Source organism: Enhydra lutris, unplaced genomic scaffold (assembly GCF_002288905.1).
Source record: "Enhydra lutris kenyoni isolate GAN:26980312 unplaced genomic scaffold, ASM228890v2 scaffoldscaffold13, whole genome shotgun sequence".
NCBI classification, from domain to species: Eukaryota; Metazoa; Chordata; class Mammalia; order Carnivora; family Mustelidae; genus Enhydra; species Enhydra lutris.
The window spans coordinates 40453673-40468366 of record NW_019154097.1 but is presented as its reverse complement, the minus strand read 5'-3'; the positions used below and the strand labels follow the sequence as shown (position 1 = coordinate 40468366).

Genomic DNA, 14694 nt, shown 5'->3' with positions numbered 1-14694 from the left:
GCATCAGAGCTATTGGATATGGACATAGACAGTATGTTGGAAAGGGAATTCAGCCTAACAATTATCCAGGCAATAGCTAGGTTGGAGAAAGCCTTTGATTACAAAATGGAATTGATTAGGGAAGAAGTGAAAGCCACTAGGGATGATGTTCACAATGTTCTCAATGAGTTCCAATCTAATCTAAATTCTCTAAAAGCTAGGGTAACTGAGACAGAAGATAGAATTAGTGATCTGGAGGACAAACAGATAGAGAGAAAGGATCAGGAGGAAGCCTGGAACGAACAGCATAGAAGCTACAAAAACAGAATTAGGGAAATAAATGATGCCATGAAACATTCCAATGTCAAAATCTTTGGAAGATAAATGGGATGCCCCAGTGTCCCTTTGTCCCTGTGAGAGGTCAGGGTGTGTTCCATTGGCCTTGTGCACCACCAGTGAAATACCACTACTCTTAATGTTTTTTCACTGTCTTGGTGAGGCATGTTGGGGGGGGGGGCGAGCCCCAGGGGGTGTTATCTTCTGGTGCCAAGGGTCCAGCTGCAAAAAACAAACAAACAAAAAAACCAATCAAACAACAACAACAACAACAACAACAACAACAACAACAACAACAAAAAGAACCTTTGGGTGGCAGTAAAGGCTGTCCTAAGAGAGAATAAAATAGCAATACAAGCCTTTCTCAAGAAATAAGCAAGGTCTCAAATACACAACCTAACCTTACAACTAAGAGGCTGGAGAAAGAATGGCAGATAAAGCCTAAATCAGCAGAAGAGAATTAATAAACAGTAGAACAGAAATTAGTGAAACAGAAACCAAATGAAGAGTAGAACAGATCAACGAAGGTAAGGGTTCATTCTTTGAAAGAATTAATAAGATCAATAAACTACTGGCCAGACTTTTCAAAAAAAGAAGAGAGGGGACCCAAACAAATAAAATCATGAATGAAAGAGGAGAAATCACAACCAACACCCCAAAAATGTAAGTAATTATAAAAGCATTATGAGCAACTATATGCTGATAAATTAGGCAATCTTGAAGATATGGATAAATTCCTAGAAATTTATAAACTACCAAAACTGAACTAGGAAGAAATAGAAAACCTGAACACACCCAAAACCAGCAAAGAAATGTAAGAAACAATGAAAAATTTCCCAAAAAACAAGAATCCAGGGTCAAATGTCTTCCCAGGCAAATTCTACCAAAAATTTACAGAAGAATTAATACTATTCCTCTGAAACTGCTTCACAAAATAGAAATGTCAGGAAAACTTACAAACTCATTCTATGAGGCCAGCATTATCTTGACTCCAAAACCAGACAAAGACCCCAATAAAAAGGAGAATTACAGACCAATATCCTTGATGAACATGGGTGCAAAAATTCTCATCAAGATACTAGCTAATAGGATCCAACAGTACATTAAAAGGATTATTCATCATGACCAAGTGTGATTTATTCCTGAGCTGCAGGGGTGGTTCAACATCCACAAAATAATCAATGTGATACACTATAGTAATAAAAGAAAGGACAAGAACCAGTCCTCTCAATTTATGTATAAAAAGAATTTGGCAAAATAACCATTCTTTCTTTATTAAAACTCTCCACAGTGTAAGGATAGAGGGAACATACTTCAATATCATAAAAGCCATATACAAAAAAACCCCAGCAAATATCCTCAACAGGGAAAAACTGAGGGTTTTTCCTTTAAGGTCAGAAATAGGACAGGGATGCTGGTATTATGCTAAGCAAAATAAGTCAGTCAGAGAAAGACAATTATCATATGATCTCACTGATATGTGGAATTTAAGAAACAAAACAGAAGATCATAGGGGAATAGAAGAAAAAATAAAACCAGATGAAATCAGAGAGGGAGACAAACCCTAAGAGACTTAATCAAAGATAAGAAACTGAAGGTTGCTGGAGGGGAGAAAGTGGGAGGGGATGGAGTAACTGGGTGATGGGCATTAAGAAAGGCACCTGATGTAATGAGGACCGGGTGTTATACACAACTGATGAATCACTGAACTCTACTTTGAAACCAATAAAATATTTGTTAATTGAATTTATTTTTAAAATTTAAATTCAATTAGCTAACATAGAGTACATCATTAGTTTCAGATGTAGTATTCAATAATTTATTAGTTGAATTAATTGATTTTTTTTATTATGTTCAGTTAGCCACTGTATAGTACACATCAGTTTCTGATGTAGTGTTCAACAGATTAATCAGTTATGTATAACACCCAGTGCTCATCATAACCTGTGCCCTCCTTAATACTCATCACCCTGTAACCCCCTCCACCCATATCTCTGAAATCCTTGGTTTGTTTTCCAGGGTCCATAATCTCTCGTGGTTCATCTCCCTCTCTGATTTCTCCCCCTTCAGATTTCCCTCCCTTACCCTATGGTTCTCTGTGCTATTGTTTATGTGAATTGAATTTAAATAAAAAAAAGGAACTGATTTCTGCACTTTGATTTCCTATCCTGCGATTTTGCTGAATTCCTGTGTGATTCAGCAATATTTTGGTGGAATTTTTTTTTTCCAGATAGGCTATCACATCATCTGCAAATTGTAAAAATTTGACTTCTTTCTTGCCAATTTAGATGCCTTTCACTTTTTGTTGTCTGATGGCTGAGGCTAAGACTTCCAGTATTGAGTTAAATGGTAATTGGTAGAGTGGACATTCTTGTCTTGGTCCTAACTATAGGGGGGAAAGGCTATCATTTTTTCCCAATTGAAGATGATATTAGCTGTGGGTCTTTCACATATGGCCATTATGATGTCAAAGTATGTTCCCTGTGTACTTACTTTATGGAGTGTTTTTATCAGGAAAGGATGCTGTATTTTGCCAAATGCTTTTTATGCATCTTTTGAGAAGATCATATGGTTCTTATCCTTTCTTTTATTAATGTGGTGTATCACATTGATTGATCTGTGGATGTTGAACCACCCCTGCAGCCCAGGAATAAATCCCATGCGGTCATGGTGAATAATCCTTTTATTGTACTGTTGGATCCTATTAGCTAGTATCTTGATGAGAATTTTCGCATCCATGTTTATCAGAGATATTCATCTGTAAACCTCTCTTTTAGTGGGGTCTTTGTTTGGGGATCAAGGTAATGCTGGCCTTGTAGAATGAGTTTGTAAGTTTTCCTGACATTTCTAGTTTTGTAAAGCAGTTTCAGAATAATATATATTAATTCTTTAAATGCTTGGTAGCATTTCCTTGGGAAACCATTTAGCACTGTACTTGTGTTTGTTGAGAAATTTTTGATTACTGCTTCAGTTTCTTTCCTGGTTATGGGTGTGTTCAGATTTTCTGTTTCTTTTTGCTTTAGTTTTGGTAGTTTCTATGTTTCTAGGGATTTATCCATGTCTTCCAGATTGCCTAATTTGTTGGCAGATAATTTTTCATAGCATTCTTTTATAATTATTTGTATTTCTGTGGTGTTGGTTGTGATGTCTCCTCTTTCATTCGTGATTTTATCTATTTGCGTCCTTTACCTTTCTTTTTGAATATCTGACTAGGTATTTATCAATTTTGTTAATTATTTTGAAAAACCAGCTCTTAGGTTTTAAATTCCATTCTACTCTTTTGTTTGTGTGTTTCTATATCATGTATTTCTGCTGTAATCTTATTTTCCTTCTTCTGCTGGTTTTAGACTTTATTTCCTGTTCCATTTCTAGCTCCTTTAGGTTTAAGTTTACGTTTGTGTTTGAGACTTTTGCTTTTCCAGTTAGGTCTGCACTGCAATGAACATCCCTCTTAGGACTCCCTTTGCTGCATCCTAAAGATCTGCAGCTCTTGTGGTTTCATTGTCATTTGTTTCCATGTTTTTAAAAAATTCTTCTTTAATTTTTGGTTAAACCATTCATTTAAAAATATTTCATTTCTTTACTTGAGAGGGAGAGAGAGAGAGAGAGAGAGAGACAGTGGGAGAGAGCACAAGTGAGGGCTGGGGCAGGGGAACAGGGTCACACAGACTCTCTGCTGATGGGGAGCTCAATGTGTGGCTTGATCCCAGGACCCTGAGATCATGACCTGAGCTGAAGTCAGACACATAACCCACTGAACCACCCAGGTGCCCAACCCATTTATTCTTTGGTAGGATGTTTTTTAACCTCCATGTATTTGAGATTTTTTCACATTTTTTCTTGTGGTTGACTTCCAGTTTTATATTATTTTGGTCTTGAAATATGCATGATATGATCTCAATCTTTTTGTACTTGTTGAGGGCTGATTTGTGACCTAGTATATGATGTATTCTGTAGAAAATTCCATGTGAACTCAAGAAGAATATGTATTCTGCTGCTTTAGGATGAAGTGTTCTGAATATATCTGTTAAGTCCATCTGGTCCAGTGTGTCACTCAAAGTTCCTGTTCCCTTGTTGATCATCTGCCTAGATAATTTGTCCATTACTGTAAGTGGAGTTTTAAAGTCCTCTACTGTTATTGTGTTATTATCAATGAGTCTCTTTACATCTGTTATTAACTGATGTATACATTTGGGTGCTCCCAAGTTGGGGGCATAAATATTCACTATTGCAAAATCATCTTGATGGATAGACCCCTTAATTATGATATAAAGCCCTCATTCATCTCTTCTTATAGTCTCTGTTTGAAAATCTAATTTGTCATATACAAATATGGCTGGCCTCCATCCCCACATTTTTCGATATGCAGGTATCTTTAGGTCTAAAATGAATCTCTTGTAGGCAACGTATATATGGATCTTGTTTTTAAAAAATCCATTCTGACATCCTATGTCTTTTGATTGGCACATTTTGTTCACATTTACATTCTGAGTGATTATTGAAAGATTTGAATTTATTGTCATGGTGCTACTTGTAAAGTTTGTGTTTTTCATCATGTTCTGTGGTCTTTTCTAGTCTGTTGCTTTTGGTCTTTTTTCTCCACTCAAGGAGTCTCCCTTAAAATTTCTTGCAGGCCTGGTTTAGTGGTCATGAACTCCTTTAGTTTTTGTTTGTCTGAAAAACTCTTCATCTCTCCCTCATTCTGAATGACAGTACTGCTGGATAAAGAATTCCTTGTTCTCTATTTTTCCCATTCAGTATGTTGAGTATATCCTTTCTTCTGGCCTGCCAAGTTTCTGTGAACAAATCTGCAGTAAACCTGATCTTCCTTCTCTTGTAGAGTAAGGCCTTTCCCCCCCCTTGCTGCTTTCAAGAATCTTTCCTTGTCTGTGTATTTTGTGAATTTGACTATGATATGCATTGGTGATGTTGAATTAATGGGAGTTCTCTGTGCTTCTTGGATTTTGATGTCTGCATTCTTCCCCATATTAGGGAAGTTTTTATCTATAATTTGTTCAAATAAACCATCTGCCCTCTTTTCTCTCTCTTCATTTTCTGGGACTCCTATGAAACAAATGTTAATACAGTTTAATAAGTCTCTGATTTCCCTAAGCCTACCTTCATGATCCATTACCTTTCTTTCCCTCTTGTTTTCAGCTTTATTATTTTATAATTTTATCTTCTATATAGCTGAATTATTCCTCTACTCATCTATCCTCAGTTTTATGACCTGCATTTGGGTTTGCATCTCCGTTTTAGTATTTTAATTTTGGTCTTAATAGATTTTAATTCACTTACATTAAATTTAATGTACATTACATTAATTTAAATCTCTACATTAAGAGATTCTTTAGTTTCTTCTGATTTTTTTTCAAGGCCAACTAAAATCCTTATAATTGTTGTTTTTAAATTCTCATCCAGACATCTTTTTTATATCTGTATTGATTAAATCCCTGGCCACTTGTTCTACTTCCTGTTCTTTCTTTTGGTATGAATTCCTCTGCCTTATCATATTTTCCATTTTTCAAAAAAAAAAAAAAAAAAAAAAAAAAACAAACTAGATCCTGGTTGTGTTTTGGTCTGTTTGTTAAAAAAAGCTAGATTCTGCTGAGTGAAATAAGTCAAGCAGAGAGAGTCAATTATCATATGGTTTCACGTATTTGTGGAGCATAACAAATAGCATGGAGGACAAGGGGAGTTAGAGAGGAGAAGGGAGTTGAGGGAAATTGGAAGGGGAGCTGAACCATGAGAGACTATGGACTCTGAAAAACAATCTGAGGGTTTTGAAAGGGCGGGGGGTGGGAGGTTGGGGGAACCAGGTAGTGGGTATCGGAGAGGGCACAGATTGCATGGAGCACTGGGTGTGGTGCAAAAACAATGAATACTGTTAAGTTGAAAATAAATTTAAAAAATTAAAAAAAGAAAGAAAATAAAGTCAGACAATGTTTGAAACCCTTAAAAAAAAAAAAGCTAGATTCCCCCCCAAAGAGAAGAAGAAGCTAGATCTCAAAAAAAACCCCAAGAAAATAAAAGATTATATATATATATAATCTTTCTTTTATATATAAATATATTTTTAAAATATATAAAATATATAATATATATTATATATAAAATATATATTATAAAATATATAAATGTGTTTATATATTTTATATATTGTTAAAAATAATAAACAATTAAAAAGGGAATAAAAAATAATTAAAAGAGAAATAAGAAGGAAAGTAGATTCTATTTCCTCTAGAGATGAGGCTTTGTAGTCCTCTATGATCAGTACACTTGTGTATGAGTTGTTTCTGCTTGTCTTATGGGGGAGGGGCCTCGTGCTGATTCTCAGGTGGGCTTGCCTAAGTGGAGATATACTTGCAAGGTGCAGAGGGTGGGCTTGGTGTATGCTGCTCCAGCTTCTGTTAGATTGAGGTTTGCTCCCTTAAGAATTTTAGCACTGATGGGTGGGTGAAAATTGTAGAACCATGCTCTCTAGCCCTGGAGCTGAGAGTTTACATCCACCACTCTTCAGGAAGCCTTCACAGAAGTGCAAACAATCACCCCCTCTTGAACCTGCCTTTCTTCAGATCCATGCCTTCACCCTGCCTGTGTCTGTGTTGTTTATCTCAGGTGTGTGGCTGGGTTTCAAAATTAAGATTTTAGGGACTTCTAGGGTGAAGACCCAAGCTAGTCCTCTGGATCAGGGTCTCATAGCTCTTTAGCCATCTTCTGGCCCATCCCAAGAAAGTGGTCATGTTACTGCACAGCAATTTAGAGCTTGTGCCAAGAAGAAGAGAACTGGGATCTGGTATCACTACCCTCAGCTGGATTCCCTCCTCCTATGCCTAGAAACGGTGTAGCATGTTGGCACCACCCATTCTTCTTGTGACACAGGGCATTTTCAGACCATGCTGTCCATTTCCCAGTCCCTGCCCTCCTTCCCCATTAAAGTGCCTTTAAGCCAGTCATGACTGGTGGTGGCTGACTTACAAAACTTCAGATTTTATGCTCCGTTGCTTATAATACCATGTGGAGTCTTGGTAAGCAGGGCTCCCTCCTATCCTCAGCCCTCGAAGGTCTTATCTCCCCCAAATCCATTCTCTGCACCTCCTACCTTCCAGAAGGTGTTTGCCTTTCTACTTGTAGACTTGCATTTTTGTTCTTTCAGCCTTCAGGTTGATTTATTGGGTGCTCAGATTGTTTTGATAATTATCTAGCTGTGTCCAAGGGATGAGGGAAATTTATGTTCCCCCTACTCTTCTGTCATCTTAACTTCTCCTCAAATCATATTTGAAGAGATCAACCTTGTAGTGAGACTTAAATTTCAATTCTTTCTTCTGTACTTAAAAGTCATAGCATGCTTGGAACAAACAATTCTAAAATTTGTATGGAACTACAAAAGACCCCAAATATTCCAAATAATGGTGAAAAAGAAATGCAAAGCTGGAAACATCACATTTCCAGACTTCAAGCTATATTAAAAAACTAATCATCAAGACAGGATGGTACTGACACATAAACAGACATATAGATCAGTGGAACAGAATAGAGAACCCATAAATGGACTCTCAACACTATGGTCAACTAACCTTTGACAAAACAGGAAAGAATATCCAATGGAAAAAAGATAATCTTTCAACAGATGGTGTTGGAGAAATCAGACAAGTACCATGTAAGAGAATGAAACTGGACAATTTTCTTACACCATACACAAAAATAAATTCAGGAGCATCTGGGTGGCTCAGTCAGTTGAGCATCTGCCTTTGGCTCAGGTTGTAATCCCAGATTCCTGGGATTGAGCCCTGCTCAAGCTCCTGGCTTGGTGGGGAGTCTGTTTCTCTCTCTCCTACTCCCCCTGCCTGTGCTCTCTCTCTCTTTTTGTGTAAAATAAATAAACAAATTAAATGAATAAATAAATACTTTTTAATAATTCAAAATGGATGAAAGACCTAAGTGTGACACAGGAATCCATCAAATCATGGAGGAGAACACAAGTAGCAACCTCTTTCACCCTGGCCCCAGGAACTTCTTCCTAGTCATGTCTCCAAAGGCAAAGGAAACATGAGCAAAAATAAACTTTTGGGACTTCATCAGGATAAAAAGCTTTTACACAGCAAAGTAAAGAATCAACAAAACTAAAAAGCAACCTATGTAATTGGAGGAGATATTTGCAAATGACATATCAGATAAAGGCTTAGTATCCAAAAACTATAAAGAACTTATAAAACTCAACAGCCAAAAAACAAATAATCCAGCCATTAAATGGGCAGAAGATATGAGCAGACATTTCTCCAAAGAAGATATACAAATGTCCAACAGGCATATGAAAAAATGCTGAACATCACACGGCATCAGGGAAATATAAATCAAAACCACAATAAGATACCACCTCACACTGCTCAGAATGGATAAAATTAACAAGCCAGGAAATGACAGATGTGAGTCTTAACTCTATGGAATGAATTGAGAGTTGCTGGAGGGGAAGTGATTGGGTGATGCGGTAATTGGGTGTTGGGCATTAAGGAGGACACTTGATGTAATGAGCATTGAGTGTTATATGCAACTGATGAATCACTGAATTCTCCCCCTGAAACTAATAATACACTATATGTTAACTAACTTGAATTTAAACAAAACAAAACAAAACAAAACAAACAAAAACCCATATCATCTTATCCACAAATATGAAGTCAAGAATTTATAAGATAAAATAATGTAAAAAATGACATAATATATTTAAAATGTGGGGAGGGGGAATAGAAATTTAGTTATTTTAAGATGGGTTCAAACTTAAGTGATCATCAACTTAATATAAGCTACTATACACATGATATTATATATAAAACTAATAGAAAAAAACCAAAAATCTAAAGTAGATATTAAAAAGAAAAAAAAATAGAAGAATAACACTAGAGAAAAACATTTAACCACAAAGGAAGAATGCAAGAGATGGATGAAGGAACAGAGAAGAACTATAAAAACAATGATAAAACAATTAATAACTGGCAATAAGTATCTATTTATCATTAATAACGCTAAAGGTAAATGTTTTAAATACTTTAATCCAAAGACAAAGAATTACTGAACATATAAAAAAGCAAGACCCATATGTTTTCTACAAGAGATTCACTTCAGACCTAAAGACACAGGCAGATTAAAAATGGATTATCATATGGTTTCACTTATTTGTGGAGCATAACAAATAGCATGGAGGACAAGGGGAGATGGAGAGGAGAAGGGAGTTGAGGGAAATTGGAAGGGGAGGTGAACCATGAGAGACTATGGACTCTGAAAAACAATCTGAGGGTTTTGAAGGGGCGGGGGGTGAGAGGTTGGGGGAACCAGGTGGTGGGTATTAGGGAGGGCATGTATTGCATGGAGCACTGGGTGTGGTGCAAAAACAATGAATACTGTTACGCTGAAAAGAAATAAAAAAAAATAAAAGTGGAGGTATGAAAAAACATTAAAATGTAAATGGAAATAAAGAAAACTAGAGTATAAGAAGCAAAACAGGAAAAACAGTATGTAAATTCCTCAGAAAGTTAAAAATAGAGCTACCCTATGATCCAGTAGTTGCACTATTTGGTATTTACCCTCCAAATTAAAAAAAAAAACACACACACCACTAATTCAAAGGGATACATGCACCTCTATGTTTATAGCAGCATTATTTACAATAGCCAAATTATGGAAGCAGCCCATGTGTCCAGCAATAGATGAATGGATAAAGAAGATGTGGTTCATATGTACAGTGGAATATTATTCAGCCATAAGAAGAATGAAATCTTGCTATTTGCAATGACATGGATAGAGCTAGAGAGTATAATGCCAAGGGAAATAAGTTAGTCAGAAAAAGACAAATACCATATGATTTCACTCATATGTGGAATTTTTTTCCTTTGCTCATTTGTCTTGTTTCTTAGGGTTAGACAAATGAGCAAAGGAAAAGATAGAGAAAGAAAGAGAGAGAGAAAACAAGGAACAGACTCTTAACTGTTGATAAACTGATAGTTATCAGAGGAGAGATGGGTTGTGGGAATGGGTTAAATAGGTGATGGGGATTAGGGAGTGCATTGTGAAGAACACTGAGTGTTGTATGGAAGTGTTGAATCACTATGTTGTACACCTGAAACTAATATTACACTACTTGTTAACTAACTGAAATTTGAATAAAAACTTAAAAAAGAGTAAAACTATTTAAAAAGTCTACAGTATCTTTTTATATTTTATTTTATTTTATTTTTTCACTGTTTCAAGATTCATTGTTTACGCACCACGTCCAGTAATGCATGCAATATGTGCCCTCCTTAATACCCACTATGGGCTCACCTAACCGCCCCCCTCCAAAACCCTCAGTTTGTTTCTCATGGTTTGTGGTCCACAGTCTCTCATGGTTCTTCTTCCCCTCTGATTTCCCCCAACTCACTTCTCTCCTCCCAATGTCCTCCATGTTATTCCTTATGCTCAACAAGTAAGTGAAACCATATGATAATTGACTCTCTCTGCTTGACTTATTTCACTCAGCATAATCTCCAGTCCCATCCATGTTGATACAAAAGTTGGGTATTCATCCTTTCTGATGGAGGCATAATATTCCATTGTATATATGGACCATATCTTCTTTATCCATTCGTTTGTTGAAGGGCATCTCTTTCCATAGTTTGGCAACTGTGGCCATTGCTTCTATGAACAGTGGGGGTAGAGATGGCCCTTCTTTTCACTACATCTGGGGTAAATACCTAGCAGTGCAATTTCAGGTCATAAGGTAGTTCTATTTTTAATTTCTTAAGAAATCTCCACACTGTTTTCCAAAGTGGCTGCACCAACTTGCATTCCCACAAACAGTATATGAGGGTTCCCCCTTCTCCACATCCTCTCCAACACTTGTTTACTGTCTTAATTTTGGTCATTCTAACTGGTGTAAGGTGCTATCTCAATGTGGTTTTGATTTGAATCTCCCTAATGGCTAATGATGGTGAACATTTTTTCATGGGTTTGTTAGCCATTTGTATGCCTTCTTTGGAGAAGTGTCTGTTCATGTCTTCTGCCCATTTTTGGATGTGATTATCTGTTTATTTTGACTTATCTATTTCTTTCTCTTATACCATGCACAAAGATAAACTCAAAATGGATAAAAGACCTCAATGTGAGGCAGGAATCTATCAAAATCCTAGAGGAGAACATAGGCGGTAACCTCTTTGACATCAGCCACAGTAACTTCTTTCAAGACATGTCTCCAATGACAAAGGAAACAAAAGCAAAAATGAACTTTTGGGACTTCATCAAGATCAAATCTTCTGCACAGCAAAGGAAATAGTCCAAAAAACAAAGAGGCAACCCACGGAATGGAAGAAGATATTCATAAATGACACTACAGACAAAAGGCTGATATCAAAGATCTATAAAGAACTCCTCAAACTCAACACACACAAAACATATAATCACGTCAAAAAATGGGTAGAAGACATGAACAGACATTTCAAAAAGAACATATACAAGTGACTATCAGACACGCGAAAAATGTTCATCATCATTAGCCGTCATGGAGATTCAACTCAAAACCACATTGAGATATCACCTTACACCAGTTAGAATGGCAAAAATCAAGACAGTAAATAACGTGTTGGAGGGGATGTGGAGAAAGGGGAACCCTCTTACACTGTTGGTGGGAATGCAAGTTGCTGTAGCCACTTTGGAAAACAGTGTGGAGATTCCTTAAGAAGTTAAAAATAGAGCTTCCCTATGACCCTGCAATTGCACTGCTGGGTATTTACCTCAAAGATACAGATGTAGTGAAAAGAAGGGCCATCTCTACCCCAATGTTCACAAAATTTTTATTTATTCTTCTGTGTTATATTTTCTTTAGATTTTGTCTTAAAGATTTTGACCTTTCTAATTTTACCTCTAGGAATTCATAGGGAATACTTTTTTTAAACCAAAATTGATTAATAAAGTAAATACTGTTAATTATTTAATACTCAACATGATGTTTAATGATTTTTATATTTGACATTTCTTGTATATCAACCCTTCTATTAAGGCAATCTATGTAATTCTGACAGATCATGAATTTATCTTGCATATTTCTGCCATCTTTACATATGGCTAAAAACCTTATTTTACCTATGGTTATTCTTCTTACTTTGCTTATCATCTCCCCCAATCTCCCTTTGGTTTCACATTAATTTTCAGATCCCTCTGACTCTCACTCCCCAGAGTGACCTTTTAATTTTATTTAGAATTCACTAGACATATATAGTATATTTATTAATATACTCTGTATATCCATTAACTAATTATTATAGTTTTTTCTTAATACTTTCCATTTTAACTTGTATACTGGACTTAAAAGTTGTTTACATATTATTTCCTCCACATATTTGTGTTTCATGGTAAGGATAATGTGGAAAAAATTGTGTCTAGTAAAAATATTTATTTGTATTCCCCACAGCAGAATCCCTTGCTTTAGGGTCTACTCAGTAGATACTTTAGGCTCTACTCAGTTGTGTGCATGGCTGGATGATAATGCTTGCAAAAATTAATTTGCACATATTTACTACCAAGTCTTAAAATCCAAGACTGGGTAATGCCTTGTTTGAATAAACTTACTATGATATTCTTGTCTCTACTGATTTCCATAACAGGAAAAAATAACAGAGTAGGCCATATTGTTATAAGGGAACATAACTGAAATTGTTCTTACTTTTAGGGACAACTACCTTTTGCTGTAGTAGGGAGTATGGATGAAGTTAAAGTTGGAAAAAGAATGGTCAGAGGCCGTCAGTACCCTTGGGGAGTTTTACAAGGTAAATGTGATGAAAGTGAGCAGGTTTGCTCTGGAAAGTGTGTGTGTGTGTGTGTGAGTGTGTGTGTGTTCTCATAGTCTTAAAATATTATAACTTGAGTCAATATTGGTAGTTGTTGCTAAAGAATAAATGAAGGGTTACTCATGAAGAGCACAAATTCTTTTCCATTTAAGTGAATTCTTACTTTGACTATAATTCATTCTCATAGGAGTTTCCTAAGTGGTACTTTAGAAAAATATTCACAGATGTTTGTTAGAACCTCCTCATTTACCCCAATCTGACATATGCATGCTATCTCTCTATGCATACAGAATTACATTCAGAATGTTGGAAAGTGACATGAACAAAAGAACTTTGAACAACATTGAAACATAAATAACAGTGTTTAAAACCTGTTGCATAAATTAATTACTGCTTAATTTATAAAGCATTTTTGAGAGGTTACTAGACAAAAAGGATGGTAAACTATTTTTAAAGTAAAGAAAGGTAATTTACCTTTGGAAACATTATGCTTAAATATTTATTAGCTATCTAACATTGTGATGCTTGAAATAGTATAACAGGCAGTCATTTATTCTCTGGTTTATATAGTTGTAATACAAATTATTGGGGATTAGATTATCTCCACTTGTACTAAGTTTCCAAAATATTGTTTTATTAATTGGTATCTTAAAAATTAAATATATGAAACATACTTAAAAACAATATATCTTAATGAATATTAAATTTGGTTGCAATATCATGCACAATAAAATATATATAATGCTCAGTAGTCTGGATATGACAAACACAGGAGAGAGCCATGTAAATTTGTTGATTGATTTTAAATATTGCTAATTTGGTTTCATGAATATGGGATATAAATACTATTTGAGAACTAAATCATGCATAATTTTTAATGCCCTCATGGTAACAGGATTTACATTAATGAAATTATTTACTTTAGTGAAATTAAATAACAGTCTTTGTTAGGGCTCTGTGAAATACCTTGGGGGCAGTTTGTAAAATGCTAACAATCATTAACAAAAAACTACACTGTACACTAATTAACTACACCATAATTAATTAACAAAAAACTACACTGTACACTAATATGAACATTAATTCAGTTCCTTATTTATTCATTGGCTAATAAATATAAAGCAAATGTCCTTATCCAAAAATAAACTCTGCCTATAATAGATATATACCATATAATCATAGTTACAGTTACAAAGAATTATATCTATTAATTATAAAAATCTCTTAGCTGTTATTTTAAATGTGCTTTTCATGCATATGTTCACTCAGGAATACTTATTGGGTGTGAAGGATTGGTAATGGGTGGTGTTGTTTTCTTATTTTTCTGCCTAGTGGAAAATGAAAATCACTGTGATTTTGTCTAGATATATACCATATAATCATAGTTACAGTTACAAAGAATTATATCTATTAATTATAAAAATCTCTTAGCTGTTATTTTAAATGTGCTTTTCATGCATATGTTCACTCAGGAATACTTATTGGGTGTGAAGGATTGGTAATGGGTGGTGTTGTTTTCTTATTTTTCTGCCTAGTGGAAAATGAAAATCACTGTGATTTTGTC

At 35.3% G+C, this 14694-nt stretch overlaps 1 protein-coding gene across 1 annotated transcript in view; it reads left to right on the top strand.

Moving 5' to 3' along the window:
* LOC111145999 (septin-14-like) overlaps nt 1-14694 on the top strand; it is a 116872-nt gene that overhangs the window by 76119 nt on the left and 26059 nt on the right. Inside the window, 2 exon segments of the mRNA XM_022501363.1 lie at nt 13013-13109; nt 14666-14694. The exon segment at nt 14666-14694 is cut by the window's right edge and continues 9 nt beyond it. Coding sequence (XP_022357071.1) covers nt 13013-13109; nt 14666-14694 — 126 coding nt within the window.